Here is a 19,980-nt window from a genome sequence, read left to right on the forward strand (position 1 = left end):
AATATTGCATAAACATTTACTTACTTCAATAGCCACAAACCATCAAACTGACCATTTAAAGTGTGGCTGTATTTTACCCAGAAGGATTCAAACAATGGGATGGGCCTTTGTAATAACAAGACCAGGTTAAAACCTAGTATATGGCTGGACCTAACACACGTGATCCGGCCAACCAATGGTGTGACTTCATAACTTGCCTGACCAATGGTGTAACTTCAACACTCACTCACTCAGTCAGTCACAGACATTCACATTTATAGGGCTGGCCCCGCTGCGCTCCAGCCGAAAATACGCCCTTTAAAGTTGCCGTTTGCTCGTTCTTTTAAAGAAGGTAGACTACCAGTTCAGGTTTTAAAAGTATTGATTTAGCTGAGGTAAAATGTGAATGATTCCCATCCCTAGTCATGAAACAATATTATGTGTGGTTTGCATGTGAAATGATATAAAATGCATTTCAAAAATATGAATTAGTTTCCCACAAAGATTATACAGCTATAAAAACAATAGTTTCAATTGTCTGGCAATTATTAGTTAGCAAGCAAGCAAGCTAGCACACAAACAAAATATGGCAACCACAAAGATTTTAAAAACATGTGCACTTGCTTTTATGCCCATTTTGTGTGTATCCAAGTATTCTGCGATTGTCTACTTTCAAGATTCAATGTTGTTATTGGTTGGCGTAGCTAAATGTCCAATGGGGAGAATTATTAATTGTGGGATTGGAGCATTTGTGATGACACAATCAGCAGGAAGAAGAAGAAGGGGAAAACACAAAATAACCCAAGGTTGAGGCTTTATTATGTGGATGAGTGAAGTCGTTTGTGAATTCTCTCTGTTTACATGAAGTCCAAAGGTATAAAAGTTAATGTTCTTATGGGCTGAGTGTCTGTGGTCATTATGGTTATTTCTGTAGGAAACCCTCTCAGTGCTGCATACATATAGGGCATGCTACCCCCCAAGTTGTCACAATGAACCACGGTTGTGCATTTATTAGGCCCATATGTGAAATTCATTATTTTTCCATTAGTCCCTAAGGTTAAAGAAGTGAATTTCATGACTTGAAATGGGATTTATCTTGCAATTAGTCTCTAAGGTATACATTTAACCTTAATCTGAATCAGCATGTTGCTTGCAACTTGGACATTGAAACTGCAGAACATATTTTCTTGTAATTCTGTTAAAGTGTTTTGGGAGGAATTTCAAAATTGGATGGTAAAAATAACGTAGTATTACCCACCCTAAAAGGTCATTAAATTGGGTTTCATTTTGGAGGTTAAAAAAATCTGATTTATTTAATTAAATTTCTGTTAAAATACATGTATAATGTTGGCAAAGTATTTTATACATATTTCTTTTCTTTATTTTTTTCCAAATCTCTTGCATATTTGGTGTATTCATGACTGAAATAGATTTTAAAAAATAGCTCTAAATTAATTTGATCAAAACAAGCCCTTATTCTCCATGATATAATTGGTTATTTGATATGTAAGACCAATTTTTCCAAAAATGTATTTATTTATTTTTTCACTTTGATAATGCTTTATTGATATTTAGTTTTTTATGTTTTACTTTTGGATTAGTGTATGTTATTGTATGTAAGTTAATTTAAAAGAAAATTAAATTTCATAATCAATAAATTGTTGCTGTCCCATCAAGATGCAGAATGCACGCCATGACAAATTGTGCAAAATCATATCAGGGGTCCTAAGGAATTTTGTGTGCTAGCTTTCTTTCCTATCAGGTTATAGCAAATTCTTATTAATCCATCTGCACTAATCTGCCTGTGGTGATTGGTTTGACTGACTGAGCAACCAAGGAAGTCTAACTGGTTTGTATTTTAGTGCAAGTACAACAAAATATCTAAAACTTCTCACAGTTTCTCTGCATATAGAAGATATGCACTTCATTAAGTTGTCCATTATGGCATAATAGCTGGAGTGAGGCTGGCAACTATAGGTCTGATTTCCCAGAAAATTAAAATGTAACATCTTTTAAGCGAAAGTGAAAGTGACACCACCACTGGAAAAAAAAGGAACCATGAGAATTTCCCCAGGTTTAAAAAAAAAAGGTTATATGGGAAATCACCTGAGCCACAGTATAAAGCCATAGCCACTGTGCATCGTTCATATTGCCAACATCCTGATTTCTGGTAAGATGTGTTCTTCTTTCATTGTGCACTGATTTTACTTAATAATAATATACAGTGTTCAGTACATTGGGGAATGATGATACAAAATGCTGTGTGTTCATTCATGGAGGCGGCTGATTCACCGTGTTTCTAACCATCACATTCAATGTACTCTGTTTTGTTGCCATACAAAATGTGTTGAACAGGACAGCAGGCCGTTCAGAGCCTGAAAGCTCTGGTCATGCTGTTTGTCCCCGCAGAACAAAAGAATTCTAGCAGAATTGCGGTGTGAGGGGCAGTTAAACCAGGTGGAATGAGGGCATGAATGGGAGGCTGCTTCCCTGGATTATGGAGAGTGCATGTCATCATAGAAAAATGCTTATGGTCACCAACAGTGCAGGAATGCAAACATTCCAAAATGGCATAGTTGCTTTATATTTTTTCAAATTGTGTTTTCAAATTTGGCAGTGTGGCCTTGAACCTTCTGAAAGTGACAGAAGTAAAAATGCACATGTTCATTTTCAGTGCCTTTGAAATGTTTTCATACTTTCAGGAGAAGAGAAGCATGTTATATTGTTCACTGTACTCAGTTATTTTGTCTGGTTTGCATGACCATTTTGGTCTGTCACCCACAATTCATGTAACAGTTGGCTTTGAATACACTGTACGTGTGGCTAAATTAGTTAGTTTAGGCTGCACAGGAAATGTGTGACAGTAGTGCAATCATGCCAGGATGGTAACTGAAACAATCAACAAAAGAAGACTATAGAGGAGTTGATCTTGATTCATCTGTGTAATCTATTTTGAAATAATCTGTGAAATGGTTGTAGTTTCCTTTTGATGGTATGTTTTGCTCTTTAAATATCTGTCCTGAATATATGGTATTGTATTTCTAGATGTGTTTTCATTTTTTGGAATTGTGTGGTCATATCCTCAGCATAAGGGTAACATGAAACACAAAGAGTTATGTTATTCTTGAGCACAGTAAGTAGTTTCATGTGCCTGCTGTTAATCAGATTGTAGCTGTTCAATCTACACAAGAGCTACAACAGATTTGGGGGAAGTACCGTTTCCTCCATCATGTTCTCCTAAATCCTAATTATATTTATAAAAGAGGTTAACGTATCAAACATGAGCAAATTTCAGTAATTGAGAGCAAATTGCCATTTATAGAATATGACTGCTATGTTATATTCTCTCTGAGCAATGTACTTAGAGCTGTTGGTTAATAATAAAATGTGCAATTAGTTATACAATAAGTGCACATTTGGTGTTTTTCTACAGCAGAGTGTTGATGCTTTTGAAGTGCATGAAGTTCATATCGCTTGAATTTGAGAATGTTCTAGGAGTGAACCATATTAATGGGAGAGAAAAAAAAAAACATGCACAATATGCCTACTCATCAATGCAAAGACACATTCTTCTTATCAAAAGGTCTCAGGAACCATAAGTGTTGTCACGCTAGCGTGACACCCCTGGGAGGGATATGCTGCAGTTCCGGAAAACACCGTTGGTTGCCACATGGAGAGAAAGAGAGTGCACCCACACCAACACGAAATCAAATAATCGAATATCTTCACCCTTCTCCCTCACGGGTTCCAGCCGAAAACAATTAACTAGAACGACAAACTAAAATAATAAAGACAAAATAAAGTAAAACCCAGGATTGCTTTTTCAGTTGCCAATGAGATCCGCTGTCCAGCTATCCCACCAGACCAGTTTCTTTGTCTTTTAAAGTACTGACAAACATGCAAACAAAAACTAAATAAAGAAACGTGCTCTCGGTCACTGCCCGAGCTGTGGAGAGCAGTACCCTTTTAAGCAGCTAGGCTGATTAATAAACGCAACCCAGTTGCGTGTGCTTTCTCCACCAGCCAGGGCAGCCGAGGTAAATCCGCTTCTCCAGCGGACCGAATGCGACAGACCTCCAACCAGAGAATTCAGCTGAAGGCTTCGATTTACGCCGCGATTAATCTTTTTCTCTAGCGGACGGTGGACCCGAATGCTACAAGTTTATAAAATGTTTAACTGACAGTGGTATTCGGGGTGACGCTGGCCCGTGTACGCGTAAAATAAAACTGCTTGAACTATTGATTTGGGGTGTCCTGACTGCCCTGTCTGGCTGAACTCATCGGGGACCCAAAAGTGCAAAATAACAAAGTAGAAACAACGCCACATATTATTCTTCTGGGAAATTAGAGGAGAGTTTGAGCATTTGCTCAGTGTTGATTATCTTGCCAGACTGTTTCGAAGTCTCATTTTGATTAGAAATGCTGGTTTACACACTGATTGAAAAAAAAAAGTTTCTCAATCCTTGCATTATACATTTAAAAAACACAATGTGAAGATGAGTGTTTTGTAACTTGCTACATTTTGTCTAATTTTTAAAAATCGCATTGCATCGGTTTTCAGCATGACCTCATTTCACCTGAGTCATCACATTCTTCCATAACTTTCACCTAATTATTTCATGCAAGGCCCCAGCCAGACCTTGAATAGAACAAATCTTACAGTTTCTGTATTGGGAATTCCCATAATTTCTCAGGTGATTACGTGTGTAATGCTGTTTCAGCCAGGTTCCACAAATGACAATTTGCTCTCAATGTTATTGAAATATAATGTCTAGTTCCACCTCCTATATCAATTATAATGATAATTTTTACTTTTTCTTTATTTTCATCATCATCATCATCATCATTACTATTATTATTTTCATTTAACAGGTTTATATAAAATTATCTGACTGATTTACCATGTTTTTGGGGTATCGAAAACTACCCAAGTGTAAAGAAAGAACATGGACAATGAAGAGGATTATTAATGCAATGCCAACGGCACAAACCCCCTCACAGAAGACAAAGAAACCTGAGACACTGGGGAGTGATAAGGCTACTCCTGCTGAAGGTAAGGTAGCTGCTCAGTCTGCATTATTGCCACCCTTATATAGCATTCTCTGTGAATAGAATGAACATATGATGAAATTAATGCAAGGCGTATCACTCTTGAAGTCTCTCATGGTTATGTGATCCCAATACACCTTTCTTCAACTCAACCTTTCTTCAATTTCATTTTCATTCCAACCCTAACAAAGCACACCTCATTCAATAGCAAGAGGTCTTATTAAGTTGCCAATTGGTCATATCAGATATGCCAAATTGGGGCTGAAATGAAAATTTACAGGAGGGTAGATCTCCAGGAACAGGGTTGGTTACCACTGGTTTATACCTTTGTGCCTTTTTGCAAAGTAACCCACAACTTCATTGCGCTTACCTGTTCACCTTTACAAATTATGGTGTTGTACTTGATTCTTGAATACCCGAAAGCTTGCATACTTGACATGATGGTTCAATCATTTTCTGGCTAATTGCAACATGTTGCCTGATAATGACTTCGGTATATCAAAATTTAATGTTCTGTCTTTGCAGTGACAACCGAGACTTCACAGTGCCTCCGCATGGCCCTAGAAGTTCTATACTCAGAGAAAGCAGGGGGTGTGTGTGCAGAGTTTACTCCTCAGAAACTTAAGGAACTGTACCAGGTGTTGTGCAGCATCATGAATAATGCACTGCTTGGGGAATCTCCCTCCGTGGAGGAATTGCGCATTGCCAGTCAGGTCATTGCCGCTGGACAGAAATACCATGGAGTCTGTCAACAGGAGGAATGGAGCCCCAAAAACTGGTTCAACATGTTCACTCAACTGGTGGAGCAGGCTGTGATCAAGAAGATCCCTCAGCCACCACTCAAGAGCCTGGGGTCTGGACATCCAGAGAAGGTGCTGGCTGAATACCTGCAGCTGGCCCAGAAGACAGTGCTGGAGGAGCTAAAGAGGCTAAGCCCAGGTTTGAGAGAGACCCCACTTCTTGACTGCGTGGTTGAGAATTTTCACCTCTACATTTTTGCCCAACTGGACCAGGTCTTGAATTGTACCCTTACTGCAGACAAAATCAACCTGGTGCTGTATTGGGTGGCACGTGTGTACCTGAGGTATGAGCAACTAATTTAATTCATTTTTGCAACTGTATCTAGGGTTTTTTAAGGGACAGCAACCTTTGTGCAGAATAATATAACTGTTTTCATCCCTTTTTTGAGATTAAGGAGCACAAACTACAGTCTGAAAGCATATCACCATAGCTTTACAATGTAAGAAAATGACAGGCATGAGTGCATTTATAAAATGGATCTTGAGGCTTAAAAATATATGGACCCAGGCGTATTCCACCCCTTTAACATTAGTGCAAAAAGTCATGTTTGTATGTTAAGCTGTAACCCCACCCTCCACTAACTTGTAGAAAATCTTCCTTACTCGTGTGTCTGTACATACATACATACATACATACATTGAGTATACATGTACTCAATTTTCTGGTGCATTTACTGTACATGTATTTCCCTTCTCTTGAGCCATGCCTGACAGAAAAGTACCCCTTTTGTGTATCAGGTCATGATTTTGCTATAAGAAAATGTTATTCAATATGTTGTAAATATATATACATGTTGTGAAGTTTCACTGTGATTGGTCCCCATCGGACACTGTTATAGGGATATAAACTGAAGTACATGGTATCGACTTTGTGACATTGTAACAAAGTGCTGCATATTGTAGCTGGTAGCTGAAGGATGCAAGTTGACCAACGTGTATCCTCTGGTTTTGGGTTTTACAGTGAGAAATCAATGGGTCACCCTGACATCAAGGATAACTGTTTCAGGGCAGTTGACATGCTGGTCCTTTCAGACTGGTTGCAGAGGGCAGAAAAGATGTTCCTCACTGCTATACAGGTACAATGCCCATGTGATCTCATTTACAGTGCCTGAGATGTGCAAGAGAATAAAAGGTCAGAGTGTCTGTCTTCTTTCTCACCCTTTCCAGGAGGTTGTCTCAGAGAGATTGCACAGTATCCTTCAAAATGAGAAGATCTACTGGGGCACTTGTATCCCAGGAGATGAGGAGGACTTCATTAAACTGCAAATAGATGTCATTCAGGTAGTGAATTAAATTATTGCTAAACAATGTATAGTTATATTTACCGGTGGCTGTTTAGGAAAAAGCCGAAAAGTTAAATTCAAACTAATTAAACATTGCTTATAAAATATGAGATTGGACTGCTCTTCTCAACAGTTGAGTAATGTCATGAAATCTTACTTCAGTATGACTGAAATGTGTCTTCTTAAATTATATACTGAAAAGCACCATATGATTTTATTAAAAGACTCCCTCCTTACGGTGACACTAGCAGTATGCTATTGCGAACTGCAGCGACGACTCCTGTGGTGCTGCTTCTGTTTGCAGGTCCTCCAAGGTTTCATCGAGCCGGCAGGCATGATTAGTAAACAACTCAAAGTCAAAGTACAAGAAATCTGTTACCCGAAGCTGTTGGTCTTTTTAGAAAAGTGAGTACCCTTATCAGTCATTTTTAGTCACATTTCTGATTCTCCATTCAATATCTTTTTTCCATCCCTTGCACAAGCACCTTATGAATATCAAAACAGCCCTTTTAAAAGGCAAGGAATAATAGGGAATAATAATACCAGATTTATTGTGCAATTTCCATTATATAATCCAGTACAAATAATCTCATATCATAGTACATAAAGCTATTTTGGTAGGATGCTAATTGAAACAAAATAGATTAGTATCCTACTACCAAAGGGAAGATTAATTTGAGACTGACTGAGTGGAATGAAAAGTATAATTGTATTTTATCACATTATGTTATATTATTTTGTGAACACATACAATGTTAATATTATGGACAAACATAAAAAATCCATTGGTATGTCCCGGTTTTAGGGTTCTTGGCCAAATTTAGGTCCTTACACTAAGCAGGGACATTAGTCAATATAAAGCATCACTATAAATTACATATAAGCTTTAACACCAACATTATGGCTATCATGTGTATGCCTGTTGTCTTCCATACCTTTCCTCTGACATATTGAAGACCAGAATGGGCTGACTGTAGGACAGACGCAATGTCTCAAATCTGTTCTTATTGCATTAGGTCTTGTTACTAGGATCTAATTCATTGTGGCTCCAAAGGATGGAGCCCTTTCACTGGAATATAGTGATGGTCCTGCGCTCAAACCAAAACAGATTTTTAAAAATCCACATCAAAATGAAGCAGGTGGTTTATGGGTAGGTCTGTGACTTGGCCAATGGTACATGGTACTAATACATTTCTAGCTTAGTGGAACAGGAGCTACCTTGTGGTGTTACAGAAATCAAACCCAGTGAGACAATCACACATCAGGGAGATATCTGTGTCATGACAGTAGAGGTGGTATGGAAAACAACATTGAATATAATGGAATATGACTCGAAAAGTGAAAACCTGTGTTATAGAAGTTGTGTTAAAGTATGTTAAAAGTGTGTTAAATGTTTTATAGCAAATACTGTATGGGTAAGCATTGTAATATCAACTTTACTTGGCTGACATACACTGCTGCATCTTAAATCCTGTCCTGCTGAGAGGGTGAAAACTATTTTTTTTTACATTGAATTTACATTGAATAAACAAGCAAACTCCATTGGTTGTACATTTGGGTTATTAAACTCATGCTGGCATAATAGATCAACCACTTGTATTTTGCAAGCTGTTTTTGTATTTTCCAATAATTAACTTCACATTCCACCTTTTCTCTCTTATAGATATGTAGAGAGAGAACAGAAGCGACTGAAAATGCATGCAAAATCAGGAGAGATGTACCCTTTCAGAACATTCAGCACTTCAATGGAACTTAGGTAAACGCTTACAAACAATCAACTTTCGCTTCTCTCTCTGCGCTTTGTGGGGACCCTGATCTTCCTCACTGAAGATGTGAGATGTCCTTCTACTTATGATGTTTCTGTTGTTCACATTCCAGGAAGTATGTACAAAAAATTGCAAGCAATAGAAATGATGAGTCCATCAAGGCTGTCCATTCATTAAAGAGCATTGAGGCCCAGTCTTTGGCGCTTGTGTTGAAGAAGCCATTCTCCAAAGCAGAGGTTCATATCCTTCACTCAATTGTCTTTCTATCATTAAACTCAGAGCTCACTGTCTACTGGTTCATGATGCTTGAGATTCTTGTAATGCCATTTTATGACATTACAGGCTTCTTTAAAAGAGTATTTTAAGAAAGGAGATGGACACAGGATGGGTGAGATGGAAGAGATAAAAATGCATTTCAGGACCCTCCCCAAAATGAATCAAGAGGCATACAAGGTGAGCTCATGTCTGTTAGGGCTTTGATGCCTGCTCAGATCATAAGTCTCTGGATGTCTGTGAATATAAGGCTAACCAACTTAATGTACTTGTTTCTTCTCTCTTCAGATAGCTGTTGACACAGCTTATGATCGCCTCACTTCTCTGTACCTGAAATACCTATTACAGAGCAACAAGAGTGAGCTAGAAAGGACATGGAGTGATGTAGGGAGTGAAGTGACAGAGAATGCAGAGTATTTACACAATATGTTCTCTCATCTGGTAAGATATCCCTAATAGACACAAGCCTTTGTATGCCGATTGGCACAAGGGATTAAGAGTGCCTTACTGAGTGCAATGCACTAGTTTTGAGGGGGTATTTGTATCGTAAATGATGGGCAATGCACAATGAGACAGAACTCTACACTTTTATGTTCAAGGCAATGGGCTAATGATTAGTATGGATAAGCCAATGTGTTCTTCTGATGCCTGAGTTTCATTGAACAGAACCCAGAAGTGATACAGAGGAACCAGGCTCTACTGAACGTTGGAAAGATCCTAAAGTGCAGTGATATAAACGCGCTGAAGATAACAATTGCCGAAATGAGGATAGACTGTCCTGACATGAGGTAAACTCATCATGTTTGGTCCAGAGAGGCCTATTTAGATGACAGGTGTGTCTGTTCTGTTGTCTGCATGCCGCCTGTGTGCCTGTCCTTCATTTCTGTGGTTATGTCTGTGTTGGTATCTGTCCAAATTTGTTTCAGTCAAGAGCAGGTTCGCATTCTGCTGCGGTGGAAGGGTCTATCACAGAGTCAAGTGAAAGAGGTCCTGGACGCAAGCCAAGAATGTTTGTACACTATTGACCTGCCCAACAAGCCAAGATGGTACCGTTATTGCTGCTGCTACTGACTGAGCAGAGCCTTCCATGGTTCAAGGATATGGACACAACCCCACATTGATGCTCTGAACACGCCTCAACAGTGAATGAATGTTATTCTTTTTCAACAATGGTGTGTTGGAGTGTAGAGAATGATTTATTTTCAGTTATTCTTCAGTTTGAAGACAAATGTAGGCCCAATGGGGACTTTATTTCTGTTTAGAGCAATTGCAGTGCAGGAAAGTGTCTAGGGAATGTATATATGTCCACACCTAAATTAATTTTGGTAATAAATATATGCTGTATATCTCATTTTAAGTGTCATTGACTGATGCACCATTCTGAGATCTTTTGAGTGTGTCCTGCAAAATTTCATATTTTTTGTGATATTCCCTTTGAATTATTGTTTACTAATTTAGGATAGTTTAAGAAATTATGATGAGTGAACATGAACCTATAGTTAGGGGGCAGTTGCATTAATGTAAATAATAATATAAATGTTATTTTCTTTATTGGCAAGCACATTCATGTAATATGGTGTAGGGGCACTTGCTAGTGTTTTGTATTGTGAATAATGTTACTGCTTATTTAGGTGGAGAGACCTGTGTGAAACCATTATTTTGTGTCAAGGGAAGTGGGGAATGTCGGCTTCAAAATATTAAACATTATATGTAGCATATGTTATATGTTTCTGTTTTACTTGACACAATTTCTCTTTTGCAGTAGATGGCAGCAAAAGACAATTGAACAAACAGTTTCACCATTGTTGTTATTGAGGTGCAAAGCTCCATGGGACATGGTTTTGTTGTAGTCATTACATAACATCCGTCATCTATATCCTGGACAGTACCAGTACCCGAAAGAACCTGCGCTGACACAGGGAGAACATGCAAACCCCACACAGAAAGGCCGAGATTTGAACCCGTTTTGCTGTGAAGCGACAGTGCTACCTACTGCACCACCATTATCACCACAGGATGCTATGGTGATGATTAAGATCATAAACAAAGATTGTTGTGTGTTATCTAGTTATTTTTTGGCTACCCTCATTGTCCAATGCATTCAGTAAGCACAAAAATTTACCTGTGTTCTATGATAGTGATCATCACAAGTGTGGTTACCGGTGTTTATTGAATAGCCCCTCGTTATTTGCATTGAAGTTCTTTTTGTGCTAGTTTTGCAGATAGTGACTATGCAATCCCATTCCAATTTTAATTGTAGGCTGCTACTTATCGCATTTTGAAGGATTAGAATGTTAATTTTTTTTAGGTGAATAACAAGAAGTTACAACAAAAAGTAACAACATTACAGCACAGCAAGTTGCATAATAATAATAATAATACATTATTTATAGAGTGCTTTTTCCCAACCCATAAAAAAATTACAATATACATAATTAAAGGAAGATAACACAAAACAGAAAGTACAAGCACAGCAAAAAGCCAATACTGCAGTAGAATGATGAAGGAAGATATTGTCCTTTTTTAACTCATGGATATTTGTAAAATACACTATTTTACAATATAGAGTATGAAATAATTATTTAATTGTTTTGTACCCAAATACAGCCAACAAATGGTTTCATGGTGAAATTATTTCTTTATTAAAAATAGTTAACAGGTCATTTTAAATTCTAGCATCAGCTGTAACAAAAACTAATAACATAAATGAATGAAATTATGTCAAATTTAATATTGTAAACATCATATGTTGCCCTCCATAACGGCATTTACTGAACAGCTGTAATCCCAGCTCACTTTCGTAACTTTGTGTCATTAATTTGAGGATTTGAAGTTTTGCTTAATGATTTCCATTCTTTTTTCCCTCCTGACTGAAATGACTTGGTTCAGCAAGTTCTTTTCACACAAATGAATGGATTGGTTGTAGAGTGGCAATTATTGTTGGACCAGCCAACTGAAAAAGAGAGAAAATATGCTGGAATAAATATTTAAACATTAATACAGCAATAGGGTACAGACATTTGTTCTACATTAATGTTAGCCTTGCTAATATCGGCTATATAATTTTTTAACTCTGGAAGACAGAAGCACTGTTGAGTGAGTGTCACTGAGTGACAGTTCCTTGACTGCAAATGGGTGGCCCTAGCTTACCATGCTTTAGACAATGCCAGATGATGATTTTTGATGGACTGGACAAATATAACTGCAGCACACATGAACCTGTCAGAGGTTTATTTTTTTGCTTGCCTCTCAGTGTCTTTCAAAGGACATTACCTCTTGTTTGCAGAAAAATGCAAGGGAAGCTGCTAGCAGAACTCTGAGTCTGCCAGTTCTGGTAGTACAATCCTTCCCCATCCACCCACAACCATGTGTTCTGCAAGGTAGAAAGTGACAGTCGCTGACACAAAACATTTGTCCTTGACATCATATATATTTCCACCTTTCACTGTCTTAAAATAGCATCTTTTCATTTGTATACTCTAAATGGCATAGGCACCTTTCCTTGCAGTAAACAGTCTATTATATTTAACAAACCACAAGGGGCCCTGAATGTAGGAGAATAAACATGAAAATTGTTCTCCAAAGCATTAGAATCCATTTGTTATCATGCAGGTGGGACATGCTTTGACACAAAAAGAGATTCTTTACCTGAAGGTAAAACCCCCCAAGCCATGCTCGTGTAGCTTGACCACTTCGATCAACCAATTCCTGGAGGAATATGTATTCCCTTGGGTTGCGTGCTGAGGCTAAGTTAGCACCTAGTCCTATGCAATATTGCTGGAAAAGAAAAGTGATATTTCAAGTAACTATTTAAAACACGGTATACATATATACTTATGACAGCTCAGACATATTGTCTTGGTGGGCTGTGAAGCGAAGAACAAGACAGAAAAAGAGGGTGACAAGCAAATAGCTCATTTGGCATCTCATACAACAGTTACAAGATGAAAGAACACCTGGTTCTCAAGTTATTCATGATGGCCTTACCTGTGCATTGATCCATGTATTGGCCTGATTAACAAACTGGTAGCAGCGTGCTTGATGGCCATACCAACCAAATGGACAATCCCCTAGGGATCGTGTAAGTGGAGCCTCATCCCCAAATTCAGGGGATTCTGTAAAATAGGACACAATATACAAAAATAGGACATCTTAAAATGTCACTGCTTATTTAAACTGCTCAGATAGGGAGTGGAATAGACTTGCAAAAATGTTTTTATGGTTGGTTTTCTTAAATGCAAATATTGTAAATTTTCTTTTTGTGCAGGTCACTTAACCAGTTCTAAAAACACTTGTCATCATGTTGACAGTTTCTTTAACAACAGAAGCACTAACCTGGGAGTGAGTTTTTCTGCACTGATACATCTGGCACAGTTTCCTCAGTCTCTTCTATACAGGTAAAGAAAGCTCAAGATTAGAAATGTAGCTTCACTGTGCATCTATTGTATGCATGATCTTTCTTGTGTTAGTCACAACTTGCTGCTGCTCTCAGGCTGAAATCAGAAGACTAACCTGCTGGAGGTGCAGCACCATTTATAGCCTGACTGACCTCTGCTTCAGTCACACTGGCCTGCTCTGGAGAAAACAGAACATTGTTTCCTGTCAAAATCAACCAGCTTTACACTGGGTATGCACATGAGTGCCAGCCTGGCTGGGCTTTCTTCTCCTCTTGCACTGCTGGTTAAAATTGCTCAGTGAATACAAAATTGATGCAGTAATAACCATGCAAAATGTATGGGTGGATCTTTAGGAACAAAAACTGATTTTTGTTCATTTTAACAGCACAAAAGACCAGCATTTTTTTAATGCTGTCCTTGGGGATGTAGTGAATTGTCTTTCTTTTCTCAGGGTATTTAAGCAGTGGCACACGTCAGAAATTATTATAGTAAACAGCGCCCCAAAGACCAATTTACATTCTTTACATAATTACATATTTCTGGCCTTTGAACTTTGACATTTCTACATTGACACACACACATTATAAAATCACACAATTGATTTGACATATTATACTTTTTAGCAGTGAAATAATGACAAATTTAGTACACTATATGTTCTGTTGGCTTTTCATCAATCGCTGAATATAAAATTACAAGGTGAAAGTACTGATAGTGGGGAAATAATGTAATGTCACTTCATAGGATGCTGGGTCAGTGCTGTTTTTGATTGAACTGGCTGTTCATGTACACTATCTGTAATATTACCTGGAAATAATGGAAATAGCTAGTAATTACATGTGTTTGCGGGTTGGCCAGTTTATAGCATTTTGATCAGAGATCCTACCTGATACATTAAGAGCGAGGACCACGAAGAGCAGCACAGAGACGGTCAAAACCCTCATGATGTTTGTCTGGTAAGTTAATTGACAGAAAATCAGTCGGTAAATTCATTACTACTATGGTATTAACCTAATAACAACAAAGGCAGGTTTTTTTGAAGGGCATGATATAGAGTCATTTCTACTTGGGGTATTATTTCATAAATGCTATGAGCCTGTCATTGTCAGACCAACACAACTATTTTAAATGCAACCAATATGGTTTCCCTCCATATTTAAAAGCTTGATCACATTGAACTTACTTAAATATCCATTTCCGTATTCTTTGAGATATTGGGCAAATTAGTCTTTAGAATTAAGCTGATTGAATGAGTCATCTTTTAAAAAATGTCTACTCAAATCTTTTGCAAATTGCTGCTTCAATATTATTTGTATAAATTACCCTTTTCCATGAAATAAAAAAAGCAATCATTTAGATGATATCTCCTTTTTATTTTTAATTGGCCAACCTTGTAGGTCCATTATACATTACAACATATCTGCAAGCATGTTTTGAGAATTTCATATGTACAAGCAATGTTCTGAACAGAATTTAACATGTGGATTCAGAATAGAACTTACCTGTTGTTGGTGAAATACTGCAGGTCTACAGGTATTTTCTCAGGTGGTAATGAGTGACAGACACTTCAGACACGACTATTTATACTAATCTGACAGACTGAGGGCATGACAACACAATAGGTACAGAGTTCAGATGACATTATTTTTGATCATATGATAACTAATCAAAGCCATTCAATTTTATTATCAATGCACTACCATCCTTGGATGGCTAAAATTTGAAATGCTTCCTGATAGCCTAGGTTACTGCTGAATCTGAAATTGTACCCTTATACAGCAATCTTAAAACAATCATAAAGTTTGTGAAAGGTTCCTGGATCAGGACACTCCTAAGGATGATCTGTTTTTGATTAATTTAACCAGTACATTTTTCAAACTCATTTAACTGATTGAGGTGTATTATTGGAGCCATGGTGTTTGCAAGAATATCTCTTGCATGTTGAGAATGGTTATCCACTTAATGCAGGTTAAATGGGTGAAGAAAAGAATAAAAACCTTGTGTCAAGACTCATATTCCATTTCATTTGCATTAAGTGCAGTCATTTCAGACCTCTCAGGTTGAACCATTATTATTAAAAAGTTGAACTGGAGGTTCAAGGTGAAAACAATTATAAGGGATATTTGACCATGTATTGTAAACAATGCTCCCAGAATGATTACCAGAACCATAAAACACAAATCCCAACCATGCATACCAGAACACACCATTTTGCAATTGTTCCAGTAAGCAATAAAACAATTTGAAGCCTTCCTGGCCTTGTTGAGAGACATTGTTCACTTGGGCCAGTGCAGTAGGTTCCAGTAAAGGTCTTGCTTCCAACCATTGCACTGTAAATAAACCAATATGCTCAAAATGCAAAGTTCAATTTGTCCAACATGGTAGCACAAAAATTGCAGTTTCCTGGCTTCAAATGGTTTTTACCCCCCACAAAGCCCATGGAAAGTCACAGGGTGACCTCACAGTCACATTGCCCATATTTATCTACCGCATTGCCTTCAATTATCTTCCTCCTTGAGCTTTTAATTATTGTTTTAACCTTTAACCTTGTACTATTTTGTCTGTGTTCCTGGTACTGGTCGTTTTATTTTATTTTATTTTTCTTTCTTTTAAAAAAGTGTACTACTGTTTTGTTGTGTATTGACCTCACAATATGTACAGCACTTTGAGATACTGCTTGAAAAGTGCTTTATAAATAAAATTTATTATTATTATTATCTACTGTCTGTATATAAATCACTCAAAACCAATCTTAGCCAAAACTTGTCATTTCTACTGATTTGGATGAGCTACACAGGATTATTTGTGGATTGAATGTTAATTTAGCTGCTGTGAAAAATGCCACCTGTAACTAATACCAAATATTTGCAGTTATTCTTACTACAGCCTTAATTGAATACATGGGACTAGAACAGAATAATTTCTATAAAAATGTAGAAAACTCTTGCAAATAAAAATCTTTGATTTTGTTTGATGTTATAGTTTGAGAACTGAAATTCTATATTTTCAGTGGATATTTTTGGTCACAACATTTTTAATTAAGGAAATTAATAAACTGATTTAACTTTTAACAATCACCCAGATTATATATATGCATTTCTTTCTGTGAGAGTGGAATCAGTATAGCATGTATAAAGTAAGGTGCTCCCCACTTTTGTGTATAGCTATCCACCATTGCCCCTGCTGGCAGAAAAAACGGAAGTTATGGAAATCTACTGTACCTCAGCTAGGGCCCCCCCAAGTTATTTTAACTTATGAGATCCCTTCTGCTCAGACTATTTAAATGATGCAGAAGCAGACACTGTGCTTTGCTATACTGAAGAGGTATTATCTGTTGATGGCTGGGGAAGAAAACAATTGATCAAATTATCATTTTTAAAAAGTACAGGAATTAATCCTAACAGCTAGATATTTAGCAAACTATATTGTCAGCAGAATGTGCTTACAGTATAAAGAACAAAGATCAAGATGCCTTTCAAGTGAAAATATCAAACATTTAAAGTTTTTTAACTGTCACGGGAACGGGGGGTTAGGACCCAAATGCAGAGTGTACAAAACTCAAACGTCAAAGGAAAATCCAAAAAGACTAATCACAGAAAGTAACAAAAAAACAGGAAACCAAGCAAGGCCTCGCAGGGTAACTCAAAAAACACAAAGTAAAACTTCAAAACACAGGAAACAAAGAAAATCCAATAATCCAAAAACACGTAAAAAACGGACCGTGGGAAGAAACACACAGGAAGCTACTCTCAGGAGGAAACACGCTGGGCAGAAACACAATCAGAAACACACAAGGATCCAGCACCCGAGTCGGAGAAGAAAGGAACTTAAATAGACAAGACACTGACGAGACACAGGAGGGCACAATGCACAATCAGGCCACAGAGAGGGAAGGGAAAATGAGACAGCCAAAAAACAACAATTGAATAATTGAAAACAATAATACAATTAAACAGGGTTAATGAACAGAACTAAAAACTGAAGTGCTGCCATCTGGCGGCCCAAAAAGGGAAACGCAGACAAACCACAGAACCATGACACTAACAAATTTTATATGAAGATGATTTGTTAACTTTTTTAATTGGCTCAAGTAGACACGTAGACACGTGTATAAATCCATCTTATTTGTTTACTTACTTATCCTTCCATCCATTATTTAACCCGCTTATCCATGTCAGGTACATGGAGGGCATGCCTTGGGCGTGAGGCTGGAATACACCCTGGACAGGTCGCCAGTCCATCAAGGGCACACACACCATTCACGCACGCACTCATACCTAGGGGCAATTTAGACACTCCAATTAAGCTAACCTGCATGACTTTGCACTGTGGGAGGAAACCGGAGTACCCGGAGGAAATCCACGTTAACACAGAGAGAACATGCAAACCCCACACAGAAAGGTTATGTCTGGGATTCGAACCAATGACCTACCTGCTGTGAGGCAACAGTGCTAGTGTATCAGTGTGTTCATATACACCCCCTACTATCTCCTCTGAAATACACTGTGCCAGCCAGCATGCGCAGAGTGGGCCAGTGGGGACCCAATCACACATTGGCGCAAAAAACAACACGAGGCTGGCTGGACGGCCACCAGGGCTCTAGCAATGAATATTGCCATCCCCACCGATTGAATCATTACATTACATTACATTCATTTGGCAGACGCTTTTATCCAAAGCGACGTACAAAAAAGTGCATTTCATGATCGTAGACAACTGCTGAACACGGGTTCAGTAAGGTACAATTACTTATTTTGTACAGCTATTTCTAGCCGAGAACAATGAACACTATTCTGGTCTAACATCTGCAAAGCCAACTAGGCAGAAGAATAAGCTACAGTATTAGGACAAATACAAATTACCAAGAAGTGGAGGGATGGGGCAACATGTAACAAGTGACAGGAAAAAGGGTTGTTTTAAAAAAAAAATTTTTTATTATACAGCGTGGTGGTGGTTAGTCTAGGTATAGTCTGAAGAGATGAGTCTTCAGGCCACGGCGGAAGATGGATAGTGAGGGGGAGGTTCGGAGAGGGACGGGGAGTTCGTTCCACCACTGGGGAGCTAGGGTGGAGAAGCTCTGTGATCCCTTTGGGCGGGTGGGAGGGGTTACAAGGCGCCCTGCTCCCAGAGCGAGGTCAGCAGGCATAGATGAGTCAGTCCTGCAAGTAGATGGGGCTGTCTTTGCGGCAGTAGGCAAGGGTCAGCTGACCGATCCTGGCAGCACCTACAGTGTACCGGGGAGTGACGGAATTGGAGGTGTAGATGAGTCGGGCAGCGGCATTCTGAATCATCTGTAGTGGCTGTATGGCACAAGCTGGCAGGCTTGCAAGGAGAGAGTTGCAGTAATCAAGGCGAGAGGTCACCTGGACGAGCAGCTGGGTGGAGTGCGTCGTCAGGTATGGTCGATTCCTCCTGATGTTGTACAGGAGGAATCTGCAGGACCGTGATGTTGCCTTGATGTGCTCCTTGAGGTCCAGTTGGTCATCCAGGACCACCCCCAAGCTCTTGGCAGAGTGAGAGGCAGTCACTGTGGTGCCATCAACCGTGATTGAGAGTTCACGAAGCAAGGAGGTCTTGCACGGGAAGAAGAGCAGCTCAGTTTTGTACCCATATATCCCTCCCATATATCCACTGGGCTACAAAAAGCCAATTTTACACCACCCTACGAGCCTACAATCAATGCCCCTTTCGAAAATCGCTGAAGGCCACAATGGGTATGCAAAAAATGCTTTGTGTCAGATAAAAACAAGACATTTTCGGATATTAAAGATGCAAGTAATGGGATATGTCTTATACTTTATTACAGGGGACATTTCAATTTGACTGTTTGATCAATTGTCTTTTGCTTCCATCTACTGCCAAAAAAGTGTCTTGAAAAACAGAAATGGAAACTTTAAAATTTTCTGTTCTACTTCTTTGACTGAGTCAACTTTTGAATTTCACGTTTACATTTTTTCAACAATGTCTTCTGGTGTTTTCCTGACAGTTGGTTTTGGAGCAATTCAGTTCAGCTTGTCTTGCTTCAAGGTTCTGCTTCGGATTCAGTCCTTTTATATGGGGTGTAATTCTCTCAAAAATAATATCATGAACCTTACACAAATAAAATGAGATTCGCAAATATTTTAGTTACAAAGAAAATGATGGTTGGTTCTCAAATAACTGTGCCTGCTTCACAAGTAAAAATAACTAGCTTGCAAATATGTATTTCACTTGCAAACAAATCACTCCTGGAAAAAGATTGGATGTGGATTCATGCATTGCCTGGTATGTGTGGAATCGCTTGCATTTATTTGTGGATTTTTGGCTGCATCTCTAACGGCAAAAATATTACCTTCGCAGGCAACTAAGGCAGGAAGGCGTTGAGGCACATCTCATTCGAAAGTTAGCATAAAATTATGACTACTAAGGTACTCCTGTCAGTACAAAAGCTGTT

At 38.4% G+C, this 19,980-nt stretch overlaps 2 protein-coding genes across 2 annotated transcripts; one reads left to right on the forward strand and one right to left on the reverse strand.

Moving 5' to 3' along the window:
• The first annotated feature begins 4,856 nt into the window (after positions 1-4,856).
• Positions 4,857-11,635, forward strand: si:dkey-196h17.9 (exocyst complex component 3). The gene is made up of 11 exons (XM_064324899.1): positions 4,857-5,032; positions 5,554-6,112; positions 6,790-6,904; positions 6,996-7,109; positions 7,416-7,516; positions 8,775-8,867; positions 8,990-9,113; positions 9,220-9,330; positions 9,439-9,591; positions 9,817-9,938; positions 10,077-11,635. Exons 1-11 carry the CDS (start codon positions 4,882-4,884, stop codon positions 10,219-10,221), a joined length of 1,788 nt encoding a protein of 595 aa, XP_064180969.1. The 5' UTR covers positions 4,857-4,881; the 3' UTR covers positions 10,222-11,635.
• A 133-nt stretch (positions 11,636-11,768) lies between these two features.
• Positions 11,769-15,169, reverse strand: LOC135249366 (ladderlectin-like). Its single transcript, XM_064324914.1, has 8 exons — positions 15,050-15,169; positions 14,434-14,500; positions 13,663-13,725; positions 13,486-13,539; positions 13,138-13,265; positions 12,799-12,927; positions 12,424-12,523; positions 11,769-12,103 (listed from the first exon to the last, which is right to left on the reverse strand). Exons 2-8 carry the CDS (start codon positions 14,489-14,491, stop codon positions 12,036-12,038), a joined length of 600 nt encoding a protein of 199 aa, XP_064180984.1. The 5' UTR covers positions 14,492-14,500; positions 15,050-15,169; the 3' UTR covers positions 11,769-12,035.
• Positions 15,170-19,980: the final 4,811 nt, after the last annotated feature.

This window comes from Anguilla rostrata, chromosome 1 (assembly GCF_018555375.3).
Source record: "Anguilla rostrata isolate EN2019 chromosome 1, ASM1855537v3, whole genome shotgun sequence".
In the NCBI taxonomy this organism is placed as follows: domain Eukaryota; kingdom Metazoa; phylum Chordata; class Actinopteri; order Anguilliformes; family Anguillidae; genus Anguilla; species Anguilla rostrata.

What these genes read in the sequence shown, in the direction of transcription:
- LOC135249366 (XM_064324914.1), bottom strand. Translation starts at nt 14,491, where the DNA reads ATGAGGGTTTTGACCGTCTCTGTGCTGCTCTTCGTGGTCCTCGCTCTT. An exon ending in CCTCGCTCTTAATGTATCAG is followed by an intron (nt 13,726 to 14,433) that starts GTAGGATCTCTG and finishes TGTTTTCTCCAG; the next exon opens with AGCAGGCCAGTGTGACTGAA. An exon ending in GCAGAAAAACTCACTCCCAG is followed by an intron (nt 13,266 to 13,485) that starts GTTAGTGCTTCT and finishes CCTATTTTACAG; the next exon opens with AATCCCCTGAATTTGGGGAT.
- si:dkey-196h17.9 (XM_064324899.1), top strand. Translation starts at nt 4,882, where the DNA reads ATGTTTTTGGGGTATCGAAAACTACCCAAGTGTAAAGAAAGAACATGG. An exon ending in AGCACTTCAATGGAACTTAG is followed by an intron (nt 8,868 to 8,989) that starts GTAAACGCTTAC and finishes TTCACATTCCAG; the next exon opens with GAAGTATGTACAAAAAATTG. An exon ending in AGCCATTCTCCAAAGCAGAG is followed by an intron (nt 9,114 to 9,219) that starts GTTCATATCCTT and finishes ATGACATTACAG; the next exon opens with GCTTCTTTAAAAGAGTATTT.